We start from the raw sequence: 19,594 nt of genomic DNA on the forward strand, positions 1-19,594 counted from the left end.
CGGTAAACAATTAGAGCTTTGCTTCTTGTCTTTCCTTTTCTGAAAGCTTCTCTCCTTTGCTACCCTCAGCAGGAACATGAGCTGGGGTCCCCAGTGACCCAGCTCCATCTTTTTTTTCCCCAGTTCCACGCCCTTCCTGGGGAGCTGGTCCTTCAGACCTCATACGAGCGAGCCCATGGCACCCAAGTCCTGCACCACGTGGTGCTGTGGGACGGGCAGGGCGTGGCCCTCAAGGGGAGCCTCAATGGGAGCCTCTCCATGCCCTTCCTCAAGCCCGCTGGGACTCTTGGTCTGCAGGGTGAGTCTCCCAGGTGCCACACATTCACCTATTCACTCAGAGCATCATCACTGAGTGCTCGCTTATCCCAGGCACTGGGGGTCCATTGGGAAGCAGGATGGCCCAGGTCCCAGATCTCAGGGATGCGGGCTCTGAGCAGGGACACACACTGAACAAGATAACATCAGAGTGTCTCCAGGAGTGAGAACGCCTATAAAAACAAGCAGGGTTTGGTTTTGGGGATGGAGGGGGTGGAGCTCCTCCAGGTGGGTGGTCTGGGAAGGCTTGTCTCAGGAGGTGACTTTCAAGCTGAGCCCCGAGTGACAAGAAGGTGAAGCTCTGGGGAGATCATCATGGGCGGAAGAGGAGGAACAGCAGGTGCAAAGGCCCTGGGGTGGGAATAGGTTTTGTGGCTGGAACAATAGCAGCAAGGTCAGTGTGGCTGGAGTGGACTGACGGGAGGAGCAGAGGGGAGGAGATGAGGTGGGAGACGTTAGGGGAGCCAGGACACACAGGGTCTCAGCCTCTGACAAGGAGTTGAGGTTTATCCTGAGTGTGATAAGACAAGAGGGCAAGGTTAGCATGTGGAAAATGTGGCAACCCCCTGCATCCCCGAGGGCTTGCAAGCTGAGGCTGACAGACTGCGGGTTGGCAAAGGAGGTGAGTGTGGCCCCAGCAAGGGCACCTGTGACCCCCTGAGGCCCTCCAGGAAACAGCCCCATCCCCAAGGGCCATGCAGACACACAGGCTGTCAATTTGTGTTTGAGGAGTCTGCGTACACAGAGCAGAAACCGACCTGCTGGCCTGCCAAGTGGGAGACGTAGTGCAGACCCTGGCTCGGGGCGGGCACGGCTTGCTGGGTGGCCCAGTGGGGTTCCCTGGGGTCAGGGTTGCCACATGTGTGCCCTGCAAAGCAGAGAAAAAGAGAGGATTCTCAGCACGTCAAGGCAGTGTTTGTTGTGCATGCCCGTGTGTGCGCATGTGAGTATGTGCACGCTCGGGGGCCCATGGATGAGCTGAGCAGCCTGTGGACCCTGCTGTGTGGTTACTGAGCGCAGAAACCAGCGGGTCAGGGTCAGAGGGAGTGAGGGATTGCGGCTCTGCATGTGGTCAGTGCTCCTGGACTGGTGACCAGATGACGCCTTGAGAACCAGCTTAGAGCCACTGTCTCTGGGCACAGCTCCCCAGCGTCCATGTAGTGACAGCCCCCTTCAAGAGGGTTCAAAGGTGGCCTTTGTCTGCAGCGGAGTCGGGGGGTCTAGGAAGGCAGGAGCAGTTGGTGGCCTTATGGGATGGAGTCAGATGGTGCCGGAGGTCAGGGCAGCTGGACTCAGGCTTCAGAGACAAAGGAAGAAAATCGAGGGCAAGGAGGCCGTGAGGCCTCAGCAATGAGCTGTGTTGTACCCCAGGATGGAACGAGAGCACAGGGCAGCTGAGTGTGACCAGGCGGGTGTGGAGCATTCAAAGTGGCCGGGGTAATCATGTGTGTGAGGGGCCCGAGAATGATATCGGAAAGCGTATCTGTCAGCTACTGCTGTGTATCACATGACCCCAAACTCAGTGACTTACAGTAGTAAGAATTCATCACTGCTAACGAGCCTGTGGGCAGCTCTCTGGTCTTGCTCATGCATCAGGGTCAGGCCCTAACTTGGATAGGTGGTGCTGCTGATTTTGGCTGCACTTTCTTACTTGTTCGCGGGCTGGTTGGCTGTCGCCTAGTCCGGGACAGTCTCTGCTGAAACATCCAGACTCTCCTCTGTGTGGTGTCAGCGTCCGGCCGGCCAGCCTGTGTTTAATCTCATGATGGCTGGGCTTGGGTCCCAGAGAGCCAGACGGAGCTGAGGCCTTAAGGCCAAAGCTGGGGATTTGCAGTGTCAACTTCGCCAAATTCTACAAGCCAGTCACGAGGCCAGCCCAGGTTCCAGGGCCAGGGCAACAAATTCCACCTCTTGATGGAGGAGATACAAGGCTTCTTGCAGAAGTCCTGGAATGGGGCTCTCATGGGGACGCTGATGGACTGTTGAGTGGCATGGGGACCAAGTGAGGGGACAGCTTCTGAATTTTGTGCAGATTACATGCGTGTGTGGCCCCAAAGTGGTGCCTGGCACCCTCTTGGCCTCAAGTTGATGCCCCCCCTCCCTGTACGCCCCTCCCTGCCCAGTGGAGCTCACCCACCTGCTGCTCCTGCCCCTGCCACGGCACTGCAGCTTCCGCCTGACCTCCGAGCATTCAACACGCCGTCACCAGGATGACCTGGTTGTGGGCTGGGACGGCAAGGACCAGGTAGGTGTTGGGCTGGAAGGGGATCTGGGAAGCCCACCTTGTGGCCTGAGTGGGACACTCGGGGCCCTGCCCTGCCCAGGAGCATTATGGGGCCAACTGGGCTGAGCCCCGGTCCCCAAAGGACCACGGGAGGAGCACTGGCGGGGAGGAGGGAGCCTGGGTCCCAGCACCACCTGGATGATAACAGGAAGACCAGTGGCTGATGCATAGCAACGGCCTCTTGTGTGCCAGGCACCCCAGCCCCGTTTCATAGATGAAACTGAGCTCAGAGGGGAATGGGGCTGGTGAAAGGCAGGGCTGGGATTCAGATCCATGAAATGCCTCTAACCCCCAGTCCCCTCTGCGTCATATGCTTGTCCCTGTCTCCTGCTCTCCAAGCCTCAACTTACTCCTCTGAAAAATGGGCTGAAGCTCCCAGAGGGCTTCCCCCAGTGGTGGGCCAGCAGCCCTCACTCCCTTGACCCTGATGAAGGAGGTGACCTGCGCTGAGTGGTGGGGAGGGCCTCTCTGGAGGAGGCCTCCCGCTCAGCCTGTCCCCTCCCCAGGTGGCGCTGTCCTCCTCTCTGCGGCTGGGGAAGGGCAAGCTGGCCGCCCGCCTGGCCCTGGCTCACCCCTTCAGCCTCTCCTGGCGGCAGGCCGAGGCCAGTGGCCTTGCTGAGAGCAGGGGCGGCAGGCAGAGCCGGCAGGTGAGCAGGGAGCAGACGCAGGGCCCTGGGTAGACGGCTCTTGGGGGTGGGTGAGCCGCATGGCTGAGGCCACGGGTGGGACATCTGGGACCACGTGCAGGGGAGGAGGATCTTGTTTGTTCATCAGAGACAAGGACGTCTCTGGAATCACAGAGTCCTGAAGCTTGGAACCCCAGGGGGGCCTTGATGCATTCATTCCTTCACTGGGACTGTATTAAGCACCTAATGTGTTCCAGGTCATGTTGAGATGCAGGCATAGACCCTGCATTGATAAAGCTCATTTTAGTGGGAGGAGCAGTTCGCGAGCATGTCTGGTTCATCATGGACGCGCTGGTTTAGTTGGTCACTGCAGGGGTTCACATAGGGCAGCTTGGACTCTGCATCTGACTGGGAGGCTCTGGGCAGTCTTCAGCACCTCTCTAAGCCTCAGGTGTTTTTTTTTTTTTTCTATGAAATGGGAGAGAGTAGGCCAGTGTGTGCCAGGCAAAAAGACCAAAACTCAAGAGAATGAATGAATAAAAAATTAAGAGTTGTGATAAGCCCTATAAAGAAAGTAAGGAGGGTACTAAGAGAATCATTGGAGTCTGGTGGGGAGGGGACTTTAGATGGGGTGGTCAGAGAGGGCTTCATGGAGAAGGCGGCTTGTCAGCTGAGGACCCGCGGATGAAGAGGAGCCCAGACGAGCTGGAGGAGCAGCAAGTGCAAAGGCCCTGGGGTGGGAACAGGCTGGGAGCTTCAGGAGGAGCCAGAGGCAGTTAAGACCAGCACGGAGGAAATGATGGGGTGGGAGCCGGTGAGCAGGGAGACCAACTGTCTTAGCTCGGGGCTGCCATAGCAAAACATCACAGGTTGGGTGGCTTAAACCACAGACTAGAGGCTAGAAGTCCAAGATCAAGGGGCCAACACGGTCAGGTTCTGGTAAGAGCCCTCTTCTTGGTCTGAAGCCTTCTCTCTGTGTCCTCACAGTTGGGGAGAGAGCTCTGTGGGGTCCTTCTTACAGAGCATGGATGCCATCATGACCTCCCCATCCCACCCCATCTAACCCTAATCGCCTTCCAACACCTCCTGATGTTGTCACGTTGGGGATTAGGGCTTCAAGCCACAGGCCCCAGTGAGGGGCTCAGATTTTACTGCCCTGGGAAATGATGAGTCTAGGTGTTGAGAATGGGGATTTTTCCACCCAGTAAACACTTCTGGTCTGCAGTCTGGGCGTGGCTCTATGCTCTTACAGGCATGAGCCAGAAGAGAAGTCACTGTCTCAACTCCTGCTTGCCGCCTCCATCCCCTAGAGGGTGGGCAGGGAGACCACTAGCTTCTCCACCTTCCCCCTCCTGCTGATTCAAGACACACAGATGGGGGGACCTCAGCCTCTCCTCCATCCCACCTCTCCCGTCCACCTGCCACTGGCCATGTCTCCACGCAGGTGCAGCTTGCCTGGAACGGAGGGCAGCCGCTGGCCTTGCAGCTCACCTGGGCCAACAGGTCCTCGACGCAGAGCACCTCCTGGGATGGTTGCGTGGCTGCCTCCCTGGGGCAGGTACGCATTGCCTGCCCTCCCGACCTGGCACCGGGCTCCCCCAAACCCCGGGCCCTGTGCTGCCCCCCTGTGCCCCAGTCACATCCACATCCTCTTCCCTGTCAGCTCCAGGACACCTGGGGCCTGGGCGCCCTCAGGGCCTGTGGGGCCTTAACACAGACCCCAGCTGTGCTCAGCGAGTGGCTGGATCTGTTTTGGGACGGACGCCAGGTGCGGCAGAACCTGACTTACGAGGTGAGGCCTGGGGAGCTGGGTGGCCCCACCGGCTGCAGAAAGTGCCTGACTCTGGGGCCTTAGGGTCCTGGGTGTAAGTGCTCATTGTGCTGGGGGGCCCTGGGCAATTCATTTCTCCACTGCGAACCTTGGTTTTCTCATCTGTGAAATGGGTACAAAGTATCCTTCCCTGACTGTAATGTCATGAAAGCACTGGGAGGTCAGGAAAGCAAGGGGCCCAGCATGAGGCGGGCGCTCGGGGAGCAGAGGAGTGGGTGAATCCAGTGGGCTGCCAGAGAGGGGTGGGGGGAGGTGGGGAGCTCAGGTTCCCAGAGGTGTCAGGGTCAAGGTCTCACCAGCGTCACCATCTGCCTGGGGCTCCTAATGGACTGAGTGCTGCTCTGCAGAGCCTGGGGCAGGGGCTGGGCCGTGGAGAGATGAGGGCAGCTGGCCTGGAAGTGCCCTTGTCCCTTCTGGGTTTCCTTAGGCCCACAGCCCCTCAGTCTCCCAACAGAGGTCCTGCCCGGAGTGTAAACGCCCACTGTGGGGCTGCCTGGGGCTCTGATGGGGTTCCTGGCACCTCTTCTCCTCTCATGAGGGTCTCCTTCTCTCTTCCGGGATGAGGCCCCACACCAAGATGCCTTCTTCCTTCCAGAGGCGCCAGCCATCCCTCCCGGACAAGATCCATGCAGAGGCCATGCTGGAGCACGTCCTCGGGGCCGCCTGCTCCACACACAGCTTCTGGGGAGACGTGGAGACAGACCATGCCCGCTGGGTGCGCCACTCCCTGCGGCTGGGGCTCTGCCACCTGCCCACGGTGAGTCTGTCCCCAGGGAAGGGCCCAGGGATCCAGCGGTAAAGAGAGAGGAGGGTGCCCACCCAGGGCAGGGGTGTGAGTGAGGGAGCCGGGTCCCGTCATTACGGGTCCTCACAGGCCTGCAGGCAGCCCCGGGCAGGGCGCTGTCCTCTCTGAGTATCTGGTGTTTCATCTGAGGGATGGGAGACTCAGTTGGTTCCAGCACGTGGGGTGATGGGGAGATTTAAGATGTGGCACTGGGAAAGTGCTCGACATGTAAACCAAGCTGCTGTCTTCATTGTTGTTAGGGGAAGGGGTTGGGACCCCTATCCCCCAACATTCCCCTGGGTTCGTTAGCTAGTTGATTGTTCTTTCCTGCCTTCCTCCACCCACTTTTACCCATCTTTCCAGCCAGCCAGCCAGCCAGCCAGCCATCTACCCACCCTCCAATCCATCTTCCCATTCACCCATCCATTCCTTCATCCTCCCCATCTTCCAGCCTCCTCCCTTCCATCCATCCTTCCATCCATCCATCCTTCCCATTTCCCGTTCCCCACACCCTCTCATCTCTCTAACAGTCCCGGGGGTCACAAACTTTTCCTTCAAAGGGCTGGGTAGTAAATATTTTATTTATTTAAAAAATTTGCTCTTGTTTGTGCTGGGTCTTTGGTCTTTGTCTGTGTTGCCGCGTGAGGGCTTCCTCTAGTTGCGGCGAGCAGGGGCCACTCTCTCGGTGCGGTGCATGGGCATCTCGCTGTGGTGGCTTCTCCTGTTGCAGAGCATGGGCTCTAGGCACCAGGGCTTCAGTAGTTTTGGCGCCCAGGTTTAGTTTCTCCGTGGCAACTGAGATCTTCCCGGACCAGGGACTGAACCCATGTCCTCTGCATTGGCAGGCAGATTCTTAACCACTGGGCCACCAGGGAAGTCACAGTAAATATGTCAGGTCTTGCAGACCATATGGGCTCTGTTGCAGCCACTCAAGTCTGCCATTCTGCCGTGAAGGCCACCGTGGAGGACGTGTAAATGAAGGGGTATGGCCAGTCCCAATAAAAACGTATTTACAAGAACAGGCAGTGAGCCAGATTTGGCCCATGAGCCGAAGTTGCCAGCCCCCAACCTGCCCATCCATTCAGAGAGCATTTGTGGGTCTTTCTTATGCCAGGCTCTGTTCTAGGTGCAGGGACGAGGATGGTGAAAGGGACAGACCAGGTGCCCGCCCTCCCGAAGCTCAGAGTCCCATGGGTAGAAGAAGACAAACAAGACAGGTGTAGTGAATGCTATGAAAGAACGAAGCAGGGAGAGGGGACGAATGCAGAATGCGGTGAGAGCAGCCAGTACAAAGCCCTGTGGCCAGAGCATGCTTATAGATGTTTGAGGAACACAGGGTGGCTTTTACAGAGAGGGCAAGGAGGTGAGGTTAGGAAGATAATGCACGTCCACAGGACCCGCCAAGGAGACCGGCTTCTCCTCCAAGTGCAATGGGAAGACAGAGGCTTTGAGCATGGGGACAGTGTCTGATTTGCATTTTTTTTTTTAAGGTAAAATGGAGGAGGGGCTATAGAGTGGGACAGGAGTGGAGGCTGGGATAGGCTATTGTGACTGTCCTGGCGTGAGGGGCTGTCGCCTGGACCAGGGCCTAGTGAGAGGAAGCTGTGCTCCTGTGCCTCCCTGACCACCAACATCCCTGCCTTCTTGTTCCAGGCACTCTCAGTCTCTGGGGAGCACACCCTGGGCAGCGGTGAGCTCCTGCTACACTCCAGATGCCAGCTGGGCCTCGCCCCAGACCCAGATCACGGCCTGCACCTCAGCCTGATGCTCCGCAACCACAGCAGGCCCCGGAGGCGTGACTACTTTGGGGAGCTGGAGGTAAGGTGCCTGCCCGCCCCAGAGGAAGAGACCCTGATGGCCATCTGTCCCTGTCTGGCCAGTGGACGACCACTGGCTGGGCAGCCCTGCCATCTAGTGGCCAGTATTGGAACTGCAGACAGGCACACGGAGGGGGCCTGAGCTTACTTGCAGTGGGAACCCCTGAGCCTGCCCACCCCCGACCCCCAGCCCTCTGCCACCAAGACAAAACAGCTCCTCTGCTGCCCCAACACCAGCCCTTCCCATAACCAAGAGGCAATGGCTGGACTTCCTGGGCTTGAACCCCAGCCCCTCCTCTTCCTAGCTAGCAATTTACCTCCCCTCTCTGTGCCTCAGTTTCCTCACCTGTAAAGTGGGGGATAATCATTGCACCTGTCCTACCTCCCATGGGATTAATATCATAGGGATTAAATATCTTGACATGTACGTTGCTTAGAACAGTGCCGGGTACAAAGCCAGCACTAAGGATTAGCTTCTTATATTGTGTCTGTTCACTCACTCAGTCATGTCTGACTCTGTGACTTCATGGACTGTAGCTCACCAGGCTCCTCTGTCCATGGAATTTTCCAGACAAGAATACTGGAGTGGTAGCCATTTCCTACTCCAGGGAATCTTCCTGACCCAGGGATTGAACCTGCGTCCCTTGCATTGGCAGGTGGATTCTTTACCACTGCACCACCTGGGAAACTCCAGCTGCTATTATTATTGGCTATTATTGGCCCAGTCTTCTCTTATCTCTCCCTTTCCTGGCAGCCCAGGGAGGTAGAAAGGGTTCAATACCTGCCCTGCCCTCATCTGGCCAAACAGTATTGGAAAGGGACCTCTCCGAGCCCCATTTCCTTACCTGAAAGTGGGGGCCAGATATATTTCATAAGGCGGTCAGTGGGGTTCTGGGCACCCCTCCTCTCCACCCACACAGCATGGGTATAGAGTAGGTGCCCCATCAGTTCTGCCATATGCCTATCTCTGTGTCTCCCTGACCTTGACCTTGTGACTTGCCCTTTACAAGCCTCAGTATTCCCCTCTGTCAAATGGGAACAATCCCACCTCCTCTGCAGAAGTGTTGGGAAAAAAAGAAACAGAGCTCTCAACGGCACATGCACACAGGAAGTGCTCATGTGATGGGCGTTTCCTGCCAGTGTCCAGAGCTAGACGAGGCGTTTCTGTGTCTGGAGCTCACCCAGCCTCTGTTTCCGAGCCCAGGAGTTGTGATGGTTTCAGAAGCGTTTTCCTGTCTGAGGCTTGCCAAGGCTGGCTCTCATTTCTCTGTTGGCCAGCCAGGCTGCTAGCCACCCCCGCATGTGTAATCCCAGTGCCCCAAGGTTCACGTCTCCCCGCAGTGGGTGGTCAGGGAGCGGCTGCTCCCTCTGCTTCCATCCCGAGCCTGTGGGTGGCTGGTTTTGACCGCTTCTCCCTTGCCCATGCCCTCTCTGCTCTATTTCGGGGTCTGTGGCATGGGGAGGGCTTTCCCAGCCTGGTTTGGTGTTCACACCAAATGGAGAAGAGGGACAAAATTCGGGGGGGCAGGCACTTACCCCAGCTGCTGGGGCCCCAGCCACTCAGTGCCTAGGACGGAGCTCAGACGCAGGAGGCCATCTACGAGGAACACCCCAGGTGTGGTCTGCCGACGCCTGACACCCCCGCCCCGGCACCGCACCAGGCTCACTGCCCGAGCTGTGAAATCCCCCAGGAATTCCTGGGCGCCACCCCTCCCACCCACTCAGAAATCTGCTGGAAGGAGACTCAGGAAACGGCATGTTTTGTGAGCACCCTGAATTGGATTCCTAGGGCTAACAAATTAGCCACCAACTGAGTGCCTTAACACGACAGAGATTTCTTCTTTCACAGTTCTGGAGGTTAGAAGGCTAAAATCAAGGTGTCAGCGGGGCCGTGCTTCCTCTAGAAGCCCCAGGAAAGAATCCTTCCTTGTCTCTTCCAGCTGCTAGGGGCCGCCAGCAATCCAGGAGTTGCTTCATGATCCCAGTCTCTGCCTCTGTCTGCACATGGCCTTCTTTTCTTTTAATATTTATTTTTATTTATTTGGCTGTGCTGGGTCTTAGTTGCAGCATGTGGGATCTAGTTTCCTGACCAGCGATTGAACTCGGGACCCCTGGAGAAGGAAATGGCAATCCACTCCAGTATTTTTTTTTTTTAATATTTTATTTATTTGGCTGTACCGGGTCTTAGCTGTGGTATGTGAGATCTAGTTCCCTGACCAGGAATTGAACCTGGGTCCCCTGCACTGAGAGCATGGAGTCTTAGCCACTGGACCACCAGGGAAGTCCCCACCTGGCCTTCTTATAAGGACACCAGTCATTGGATTTAGGTGTCCTTATATGACTTCATTGCAAATTTATTTCATCTGCAAAGAACAGACCACGTTCACAGGTACCAGGGGTTAGAACCATCAGATCTTTTTGAGGAACACAATTCAACCTATAATGCACCTCCTGCACACATTCACAGAAATACACACACACACACACACACACACACACACGAATTCTGATTCCTGATAAATCTTGAGAACCACTGTTCTACATCTGATCTTACAGATTTTGAAACTGGGGTAACACACTTACTCTGGGCTGCACCGCTTGGGAGATGCAGTATTTGGACCAGAATACAGAGCAGCTGAGTTCAGGCCTGAGGGGGCTCCCCTCCCCCACAAATGCATCTCAGTCAGCCTGTTGCCTCCCCTCCCCGCTGGGTCTCCCTCAGGGTTCCTTCCCTTTAGGCCGCTGAGGGTTTTCCTGACTCTGCCCCACTCTGGGTCTGGAAGATCCCCTGGAGAAGGAAAAGGCAACCCACTCCAGTATTCTTGCCTGGGTAGTCCCATGGATGGAGGAGCCTGGAGGGCTGCATACAGTCCTTGGGGTCGCGAGGGAGTCAGACGCGACTGAGCACACACATTCGGAACTATTTTATCGGTATGTCATGAGTTGTTCCAGTCAGTTGTTCCACTGGCGATCCATGGGGTTGCTAAGAGTGGGACGCAACTTGGTGATTGCACCAACCACCCGTCCAGGCTGGTGGCTACAGGGGCTGGGACTAACTGCTCAGTGGCCTGGCCTTTATGCCAGGCACCACCCACAATGTCTCCTTGACCTTGCAGAGACATTTGTAGTGGTTCTCCTGCAGATACGGAAAACCTCACCGGGCGGGAGAGACACCCAGGTGCTGGGGATGTTGAAATGCCAGGGCCCAGCCCCTGCCCCAGTCAGTTAGGTCAGAATCTCTGGGGTAAGGCCTGAGCATCAGGAATTCTTAAGCCATCTGGATGCCGTATCTGTGCGCAGTTAGGTCCCTGGATGTGGATTTTAATAAGCATTTATGCAGTCGGTAGGGATTCTGAGCCCTGTGCTTCCCTGGTGGCTCAGATGATAAAGAATCTGCCTGCAATGTGGGAGACCCGGGTTCGATCCCTGGGTTGGGAAAATCCTCTGGAGGAGGGCATGGCAACCCACTCCAGTATTCTTGGCTGGAGAATTCTTGGACAGAGGAGCCTGGCGGGGTACAGTCCATGGGGTTGCAAGAGTCGGACATGACTGAGCAAGTGCGCATGAGCATGAGCTGAGGCCTGTGGCCGGGTCGTTGGGTGAGGGGGACCCAGCGCTTGCTCCTGAAGGTATGGGGTGGGGTGGGCATTGCCTTTCCCCCAGAAGGTTCAACCTCAGTCTCCCCAGCCACCTCTCCCCAGGTCTGGGGCAGCAGAGGGCAGGGGCCAGGTCCCACTCAGGCCCCTGCCCCCTCCCCCAGCTCCATGGCCCCAAAGCTCAGTGGCTTGGCCTGCTGGGCCGCGTCTCCACCTCGGCTTCTCAAAGCCTGGTCCAGCTGGAGGGAAGCGTGGACAACGGGGATGAGAAAGTGAGGCTGTCAGTGTCTCGGGCCCCGAACTGCCTCCAAGCCTCGGTGGCCCACGAGGAAGGTGAGTACAGGCGCTGGGTGTGGCTCGGTGGGGCTCAGCTTGGCCCAGGAGAAGTCAGAGATTGGGGTGCTGCGAGCTCAAAAGTCAAAGGCAACCCTGGTAGGGCTTTGTGGCCCCCCCAGCCAGGAGGAGAGGAGCTCTTCATGGCCACCTGGATCTGGATCAGAGGTGGGTGTGGGGATGGGGAAGAAACCAGGCTTTGGGAGTGGGGGAGGTCTGAAGGTTGACGTAGGCAGCTCAGTTTGAGGCCCTCAAGTCCCAGGGCCATTGAGACTCTGCCTGTGGGAAGTAGGGAGCTATAGGAGGCTATGGAGTACCAGAGGAGTGGGCAGCTGGGAGGCGGATGGACTAGTCCTGGGCTCAACAGCAGGTCCCTTCCTGGCCCCAGGGAGCCAAGAGGAGAGCGTGCTGCTGCGGGCCTGCGCCCACAGGCAGGCGGCGGAGGTGGAGGCTCTGCTCCGGGACCGAGGGCAGCCCGTCCAGCCGCTGGTTCGCTTGACCCTGCAGGCTGCCAACCAGAGCCTCCGCTTGGCCGCACGCGGCTGCCAGGGGACCCTGCTGGGCCATTTGGAGGTGAGATGGCTGGGGGCGGGGGAGGAGTGGCCATTCCTACCACCCCCACCTGAGCCCCACCCAAGGCCACAGGCCCAGGCTCCCAGAGTCCAGCGGAGCCAAGGAAAGTGGAGGCAGACAGCCCGTAGCGTGGCACGTGGGTCCGCAGCCCTGCTGCTGGCATCGAACGCTTTCTGCCTGCTGCATTCCCGGGGGGCCAGCCTGTCCCTCTGTGTCCGCAGTCCAGGGTGGCTGCTCTCGGGTCCCAGATGCAAGCGGGGCTGGAGGAGAGGATCCACAGCTTGGACGCCTACGTGAGACGGTTCCAGCGCCTGGTGGGTAGAGTGCACTTGGGGTGTCACTGGAGAAGGGAGGGAGTGTGGGGCTGGGTGGGGTCGCTGCTCTGTCTGGGGCCCCTTCTGAGGGCACGAGGGGTGCAGGTGGCCCCAGACCCTCACGCTGATCCGGCCTCCATTTCCCCCGCCCAGGTGCAGCCAGCGGGCGCCCTGGATGGCATGGCCAGCCTGCTTCTGCGGCTGTGCCAGGCGGGGCTGGGGGCCGTGCAGGACGGCGGCCGGGCGGTGGCCGTGCTGTGGGGCCTGAGCCCCGCTGGGCGGGCGCTCACCCTCCACATGCCGCTCTCCCTGGAGAGGCTGCGGGTGGGTCTGGAGCAGCTGCGGAAGGAGCTAGAACGTGAGTGCAGGGGCAGGGGGTGTGACCATGCCCCTGATTGACCCACGCCTGACCCCAGGGCCCCTGACCCACGCCTGACCCCAGGACCCCTGACCTGGGCCCCTCACACTTGGCTCGGGGCCCTGGTTCAAGCAGGAAGGCCACCAGATTTCCAGCGGGCCTGCACCCCAACTTACTTTAGAGTCCTCTGCCTTATTTCTCATGGACCTACACCCTTCAGACTTGGGGAGCAGTGTCCATTTTTTAAAGAATAATTCTGTTGATTTATTTTTGTTTTTGGCTGTGCTAGGTCTTTGTTGCGGGGCAGACTTTTCTCTAGTTGCAGCGAGCGGGGCGGGGGGCTGCTCTCTAGCTGTGGTGCACAGGCTTCTCGTGGCGGAGCACAGGCTCTAGCTGAGGGGTCTTCAGTAGTTACGGCTCCCGGGCTCAGTAGTTGCGCTGCACAGGCTCCTCGGCATGTGGGATCTTCCCCGACTGAGGACCGGACCCGCGTCTCCTACATTGCAGGCAGATTCTTAACCACTGAGCCACCAGGGAAGCCAGCCGCGTCCGTTCTTGTAGGTCTCTGAGCTCATATCCCTCATGTTCACCGCCTTATTTCTTCTGGGACCTCTGCCCAAGTTTCCTCAGTCTCTGCCTGAATTCTTTAGGGCGTACAGCTTTTATTTCTGTGAAGCCCGCTGCTGTAGATTCCAGGGCCTGTTTCTGGCTCTGTGATAAGCACCAGGGAGGCCACGCCGGTTGTGACGGCTGCTGTCCCTAGCGCCCTCCTGGCGACACCGGGACCCTCCAGCCTCTCCCAGGGTCCAGGAGCACCAGGGCTGACAGCTGGCCCAGTGGGGAACCCCAGGACCCTGCCCAGCACCAGGGCGGCCACCCTGAGACTGGCCGGTGCTTGGGCCAGACTGGCCGTTCTGCGTCCTCTCACCCCTGCTTGTGTGTCTAGTCAGAATCCCAGGCCCACCCTGGCCTCGATGACTCACTAGAACTCGGCTCTCAGCTTGAAGTTGCACCCGCAGCCGTAGGGCCAAGATACAGAGCCAGGCCGCGGAGGGACAGGTGTCGAGGAGGCTCCAGGGAGACTCCCCACACACAACGAGCTCCCAGACTCATTCCCCAGTGGGGGCGCACAGGATGCCCTCACCGTCCCCAGCTTCAGATTGTGACAACACGTGTCAGACATCAACTGCCCAAGGGAGCTCGCTAGAGGCTCCGCACCCAGGCTTCTCATTGTGGGGTGGTCAGGTGGGAGCCCCTGCCTGGCACAGACCGACGTCCCAGACTCACAGAAGGACAGGGGGTGTTCAGCGTGTTGTCTGTTGCACCCCAGGCCCAGGAGGGCCCTCTCACTAGGTCTGGGAATGGTAGGACTCCCCCAGAATCCAGCCAGGGGCCGCCCTGGAGAACGGGCCTTGCAGACGGGCAGTCTTGGGCCTGCCGGGTTGACGTCCACAGTGTCGAGTGCCGCCACCTCATTCCAGGTTGCAGGCTCTGTTTCCTTCCTGGGGGCCCAGGTCATCTGGGACAGGCGGGCTGGTTTCCCTGCATGGGCCTGGGAGGTGGCCAGCCGTGTTGCGCTTGCCGCCAGGCCCAGGAGGCCTCACGGGGGGCCGTGGCTGCCTTTGCAGGGCCCCTGGCCACGCTGAAGGACGCCTACCTGGAGGTGACGGTGCAGCCCCTGGACAACGTGTGGCGGGAGCGGGCGGAGGAGGCCCTGCGGCAGCTGCAGGCCTGGGTGTCCGGGACACCGGGCACCTGGGGGTCCGGGCCCCTTGGGGCAGCGCTGGAGGCCACAGGGGGCGCCCTGGAGCTGGTGAGGTGGGGCGCAGGGGCGGGAGGCGGCCTCTCAGGCAGGGATGGCCCTGACAGCTCTCGCGGCCCCCACCCTGTCCAGGCCGCCCACCAGATGCTGTCTTGGGCCGACGCTGCGCTCTCACGGGCACTGAGGCGGCTCTGCAGACTCCTGTTGGACCTGTACAGCTTCTCGGCCAGGTGACTGTTCCGCTCCGAGGCCCTGCCCCATGCCAGGCACACCTTCCACCTCATTCACTTCCCTGCCAGAGGCGTTTTCATCCCCATTTTACAGATCAGAAAACTGAGGTCTTTTCTTCATTCTGCAGATATGTTACAAGCACTCTCTCTGAGCAGGTGGGGTTTTAGATGCTGCAGATGCAGTGGTGAGTGGGACAGGTTCTGGCCCTCCCCTGGCTGCTTGGGGAGACAGTGACCAGGTTATCTGCCCCTTGGGGGCAGCAAGCCTTCCTGTAAACGGCCTGAGAGTGATGTGTACAGGTTTTGTAGCTAGCTGGCCCCTCATGTAGCCTTGGTCTTTTGTTTCTGTTAAGAATTCTTTGAACATGTCAAAGCCATTCTTAGCTTGTAGGCTGTCCAAAAACAGGACACAGGCTGGATTTGGCTACAGACCACAGTCTACCCACCTTTGAGGTAGTACGTGTGCCAAGTCGCCTTAGTCGGGTACGACTCTTTGTGACCCCATGGACTGTGACCCGCCAGGCTCCTCAGTCCATGGAATTTTCCAGACAAGAATACTGGAGTGGGTTGCCCTTCCCTTCTCCAGGGGATCTTCCCAACCCAGGGATCAAACCCATGTCTCTTACGTCTCCTGCACTGGCAGGCAGGTGCTTTACCATTAGTACCACCTGGGAAGCCCCTGAGCTAGTATGTTATCTAAATGCCACAGGAAAAAAAAAGGACATGGGGGCATTTTTTTAACGTTAATCTTTTAATGAATTATTATTTTGGCCAAGTGGTGCAGCATGCAGGATCTGAGTTCCCGAACCAGTGATTGAACCCACGGCCCCTGCAGTGGAAGTGCAGAGTCTTAACCACTGGACTGCAAGGGAAGACACCGATGGGGGCATTTTTAAAGAGAGAGGCTTCAGTGAGAAAGCAGCACTTGAGCCTTGAAGGGCGAGGAAGTGAGCTCGGTGTAGTCATGAGAAGAGAGTTCCAGGAGGAGGGCAAAGCCGGTGCAAAGGCCTGGGGGAGCAAATGCACATGCTGCCGGAGGAATATGAAGGAAGCCGGGGGAGCTGGAGCGGAGGGTGGAGGAGTTAGGGAGATAATGGGCTTCTGGAATACACAGGAGGTTTTGAGCTGAGGAAGGACATGCTCTGCCTTTCATTTAATAAGATCCCTCTGGCGCCCATGTAGAGAATAAAGACTGGGAGCAGGAAGCGGGGGATAGAAGTGGGGGGCCCAGTTTAGAATGGGCCAGGCAAGATGGGAGGGTGGCTGCACCGGGCAGTGGCAGCCGTGGAGGAGTGTGAGGCAGTCAGATGCTGAACAAGCCTGGAGGACTGGCCGACAGGTTGGATGCAGGTGGTGAAAAAGAAGAGCTGGGGATGACTCCAAGGGTTTTGGCTTTGATGACTGAAAGGGTGGAGGGTTCATCTGTGGCGTAAGGGGGGTGCCTGGGGTACAGGGATCAGCTTAGAGCTTTTTCAGTTGCCTATGGCTGCTGTAGCAAATTACCACAAGTTCAGTGGCTTAATGCAACACAGATGTATTATCGTGTGGTTCCAGGGGTCAGAATTTCAAAATGCATTTCAGGTTCTTCCCTTTTCCAGCTTCCACTGGCCGCCTTTCCTTGGCTCGTGGCCCCTCCTCCGTCTCTAAAGCCCGCAGTGTAGCAGCTTCTCCCCTCTGACCTTTGTCCTTGTATCTTTCCTCTGATCCTCCTGCCTCTTACAAGGTCCACTGTGATTCCACTGGCCACATGGTTAACCCATCTCAGAATCTTTTGTGTGGTCACACCTACGAAGTCCCTTTGGCCACCTAAGATGATGTAGCCTTTCAGCAGCTTGGGCGTTTCTGGGGCTGTTGTTCAGCCTGCTGTACTGGAAGTGGGTGGTGTGGGGCTCCTTTCTGGCCTGTTGAGTTTGAGTTGCCTTCCAGACACCCCACTGAGGCAAGCTGACTTTCTGAGGCCTGAACCATCAGGCACTTTGGGAAGGGTCAGGAGGCCTTTGTGCTGGGGTCTCCCAGCTCCTCTGTGCTCCCTCCAGGGACCGCGAGGTGGTGGTAATGCTGCCGATGCTGCCGGCAGGGGATGAGCCCCTGGATGTGGCCCGCGTGACCAGCCACCTGGTGGAAGAGCTGATGTTGCAGCCACTCCGAGCGCTGTATGGGACTAACGTGCTGGCCGAGTACCACCGGCTCAAACGCGGCCTGCTGGGGGCCCCCTCTGGATGTAAGTCCTGCAGTCCTCTCTGGGAGCCCCTCTGCCCTTTGGGATGCAGTGGCGTGACCTGGCAGGGACAGATGGACAGTGGGACCATCCCCTGCTGGTACAGGGACACCCTAGCATCACGGCGCTGGGCCCTTCTGCTCCCAGGCTGAATGCCGAGGTTACTGGGCTTCCCAGGGTCACACAGGACTAGGGCTGGGCTGCGGATCCAAGGCATTTGTCCAGAAAGTCACAGCCTGAGCCTGAAGCCCAGCACGGAGGCATGGCGAGTGACTGAAGACCAGGCCAGCTCCCTCCGGGGGGAACTCTGCAGGAAAAGCATAAAACAGACCTCCAGTTGCAGCCAGAAGGCCACTAATCGAGTCCAGACTGTCAGGCAAGACTTCGGGCCAGAGGCAGGGCCAGGAGCAGACACAGCTCCAGGGGCTGGGACTGCCTGGGAGTCTGCGTTCTTTCCTCCGAGTGTGTGCTGGTGAGCCGTCCCACCTCTCTGCCACCCGGAGGGGCAACTTGGCTCACTTGGGAGGTAACAGGTGTATGGGTTTGGCACCTGGGAGGGTCTCAAGTCGGTGGGCAGGGCTTGGCAAGGAGTGGTGTGTAGCCTGGGGCGTCTTGTGATCGCACAGGTGAGAACAGGTGGGAATGCAGACAGGTGGGAGCCGCTGGAGTCAGGGTCACTTGTCTGGCAGGCAGCGGGGCAACCAGAAGTAGCCTCGTCCCTGGGTTCCACGTGTGTGACCTGGGGTTGGCCTGTGACCTTCGGCTCTGACACCTGACGGAGGGACCCTCCTCGTGAGGCCATCATGGGCTGGCCCGGGTGTGTGTTCGACAGACGGGGCTTCTCTCATCTGCTCCCTACCCAAGCCTGTGCTCCTCTGCTGGCCCGATAGGTCAGAACTGCCCTGTCTCGGGACACCTTCTGCTCACTGTGAAGAGGGCAGGGCCTGGCCCAAGCGGCACCTCCCTCCTGTGGGACGGAGCCTTTGTACTTTTTTTAAAAATAGTGAACGTGTCTCTTTTCTGTAGCTTCAGTGAGGTTACAATCCACCTGCTACCCAGGTCTTTTTTGAACTGTGGGTACAATTCAACAAATTCTGACCTTCCGTCAAGGGTGACAAGAAATGAGAGACAAATGGAAAAATGCCATTTGTATTTATCCTTATAAATAAAATGATGTGGTTAGTTCAGTTTGGAGGCAAAGGTGTGGAACCTGGTGTAAATCCTTTTGTTTTCTGAAGTATGGATGTCAGTGATTGACAATATTGTGTTAATTTCTGCTCTACAGCAAAGTGACTCGGTTATACATATGCTTTTTTAAAATATTCCTTTTCATTTATGGTTATTGATATTGAATGTAGTTCCCTATGCTGTACATACATACATATTGAATATAGCTCCCTATGCTATACATACAGACATTGTTGATCTATTCTCCGTATAATCGTTTGCATCTACTAATCCCAACCCCTTCCCCTCCCCCTGGGCAACAGTGAATCTGTGCTGTGTGTCCATGCGTCTGTTTTGTAGACAGGTTCATTTGCGTCATATTTTGGATTCCACATGCTCGTGACGTATGGCATTTGTCTTTAACTGTTTATATTGGAGTATATTGATTAACAATGTTGTGTTTGTTTCAGGCGGACAGCAAGGTGATTCAGTTATACGTGTACATGTATCTTGTTGTTTAGTCTCAAAGTCATGTCCGACTCTTTTGCGACCCCATGGACCGCAGCCCACCAGGCTGATCTGTCCATGGGGTTTCCCAAGCAAGAGTGCTGGAGTGGGTTGCCATTTCCTTTTCCAGGAGCTCCTCCTGACCCAGCGATCAACCCTGCATCTCCTGCACTGGCAGGTGGATTCTTTATCGTGGAGCCACCCGGGAAGCCCATACATGTATCTTACTCGTTTTCAAATTCTTTTCCCATTTAGGTTGTTACATAATATTGAGCAGAGCTCCCCGTGCTATATAGCAGGTCCTTGTTGTAGGTCATCCGTTTTAAATATAGTGGTGTGTATTGGGTTGGCCAGAAAGTTCACTCTGTAACATCTTACAGAAAAACCCAAACGATCCTTTTGGCCAACCCAATACATGTCCATCCCAAACTCTCTTAACTGTCCCTCCCCTTACTCGTCCCCTCTGGTATCTGTGAATTCATTCTCTAAGTCTGTGAATCCGTTTCTCTTTTGTAAATAAGTTCATTTGCATCACTTTTTAAAAAAATTCTCCATATAGGATATATCTGTCTTTCTGTCTGACTTCGCTCAGGATGACCCTCTCTAGGTCCGTCCGTGTTGCGGCAAGTGACATCATTTCATTCGTCTTAATGGCTCGTAGTCCACTGTATGCACACACCCCATCTTCCTGATCCGTTCCTCTGTTGATGGGCGTTTAGGTTGCTTTCATGTCTCGGCTCTTGTGAACAGTGCTGCTATGAACACAGGGCTGCATGTATCTTTTTGGATTAGAGTTCTGTCTGGATATATGCCCAGGAGTGGGATTGCTGGATCGTATGGTAATTCTATTTTCACTTTTCTGAGGAACCTCCATACTGT

General features: G+C 57.1%; 1 protein-coding gene across 3 annotated transcripts in view; it reads left to right on the forward strand.

Moving 5' to 3' along the window:
* Positions 1-19,594, forward strand: part of LOC102408196 — a 181,301-nt gene that overhangs the window by 155,912 nt on the left and 5,795 nt on the right. The window contains exons 52-65 of one of the 3 annotated variants that reach the window (XM_045164286.1): positions 70-298; positions 2,439-2,560; positions 3,106-3,246; positions 4,670-4,783; positions 4,889-5,017; positions 5,652-5,813; positions 7,494-7,658; positions 11,418-11,754; positions 11,975-12,159; positions 12,381-12,473; positions 12,627-12,831; positions 14,460-14,644; positions 14,726-14,823; positions 16,860-17,044. In XM_045164286.1, coding sequence (XP_045020221.1) covers positions 70-298; positions 2,439-2,560; positions 3,106-3,246; positions 4,670-4,783; positions 4,889-5,017; positions 5,652-5,813; positions 7,494-7,658; positions 11,418-11,754; positions 11,975-12,159; positions 12,381-12,473; positions 12,627-12,831; positions 14,460-14,644; positions 14,726-14,823; positions 16,860-17,044 — 2,350 coding nt within the window. The remainder of the gene's footprint in view (positions 1-69; positions 299-2,438; positions 2,561-3,105; positions 3,247-4,669; positions 4,784-4,888; positions 5,018-5,651; positions 5,814-7,493; positions 7,659-11,417; positions 11,755-11,974; positions 12,160-12,380; positions 12,474-12,626; positions 12,832-14,459; positions 14,645-14,725; positions 14,824-16,859; positions 17,045-19,594) is intronic. The other 2 variants (XM_045164285.1, XM_045164287.1) reach the window with 2 other exon arrangements.

The sequence above is a fragment of the Bubalus bubalis genome, chromosome 24, assembly GCF_019923935.1.
Source record: "Bubalus bubalis isolate 160015118507 breed Murrah chromosome 24, NDDB_SH_1, whole genome shotgun sequence".
NCBI classification, from domain to species: domain Eukaryota; kingdom Metazoa; phylum Chordata; class Mammalia; order Artiodactyla; family Bovidae; genus Bubalus; species Bubalus bubalis.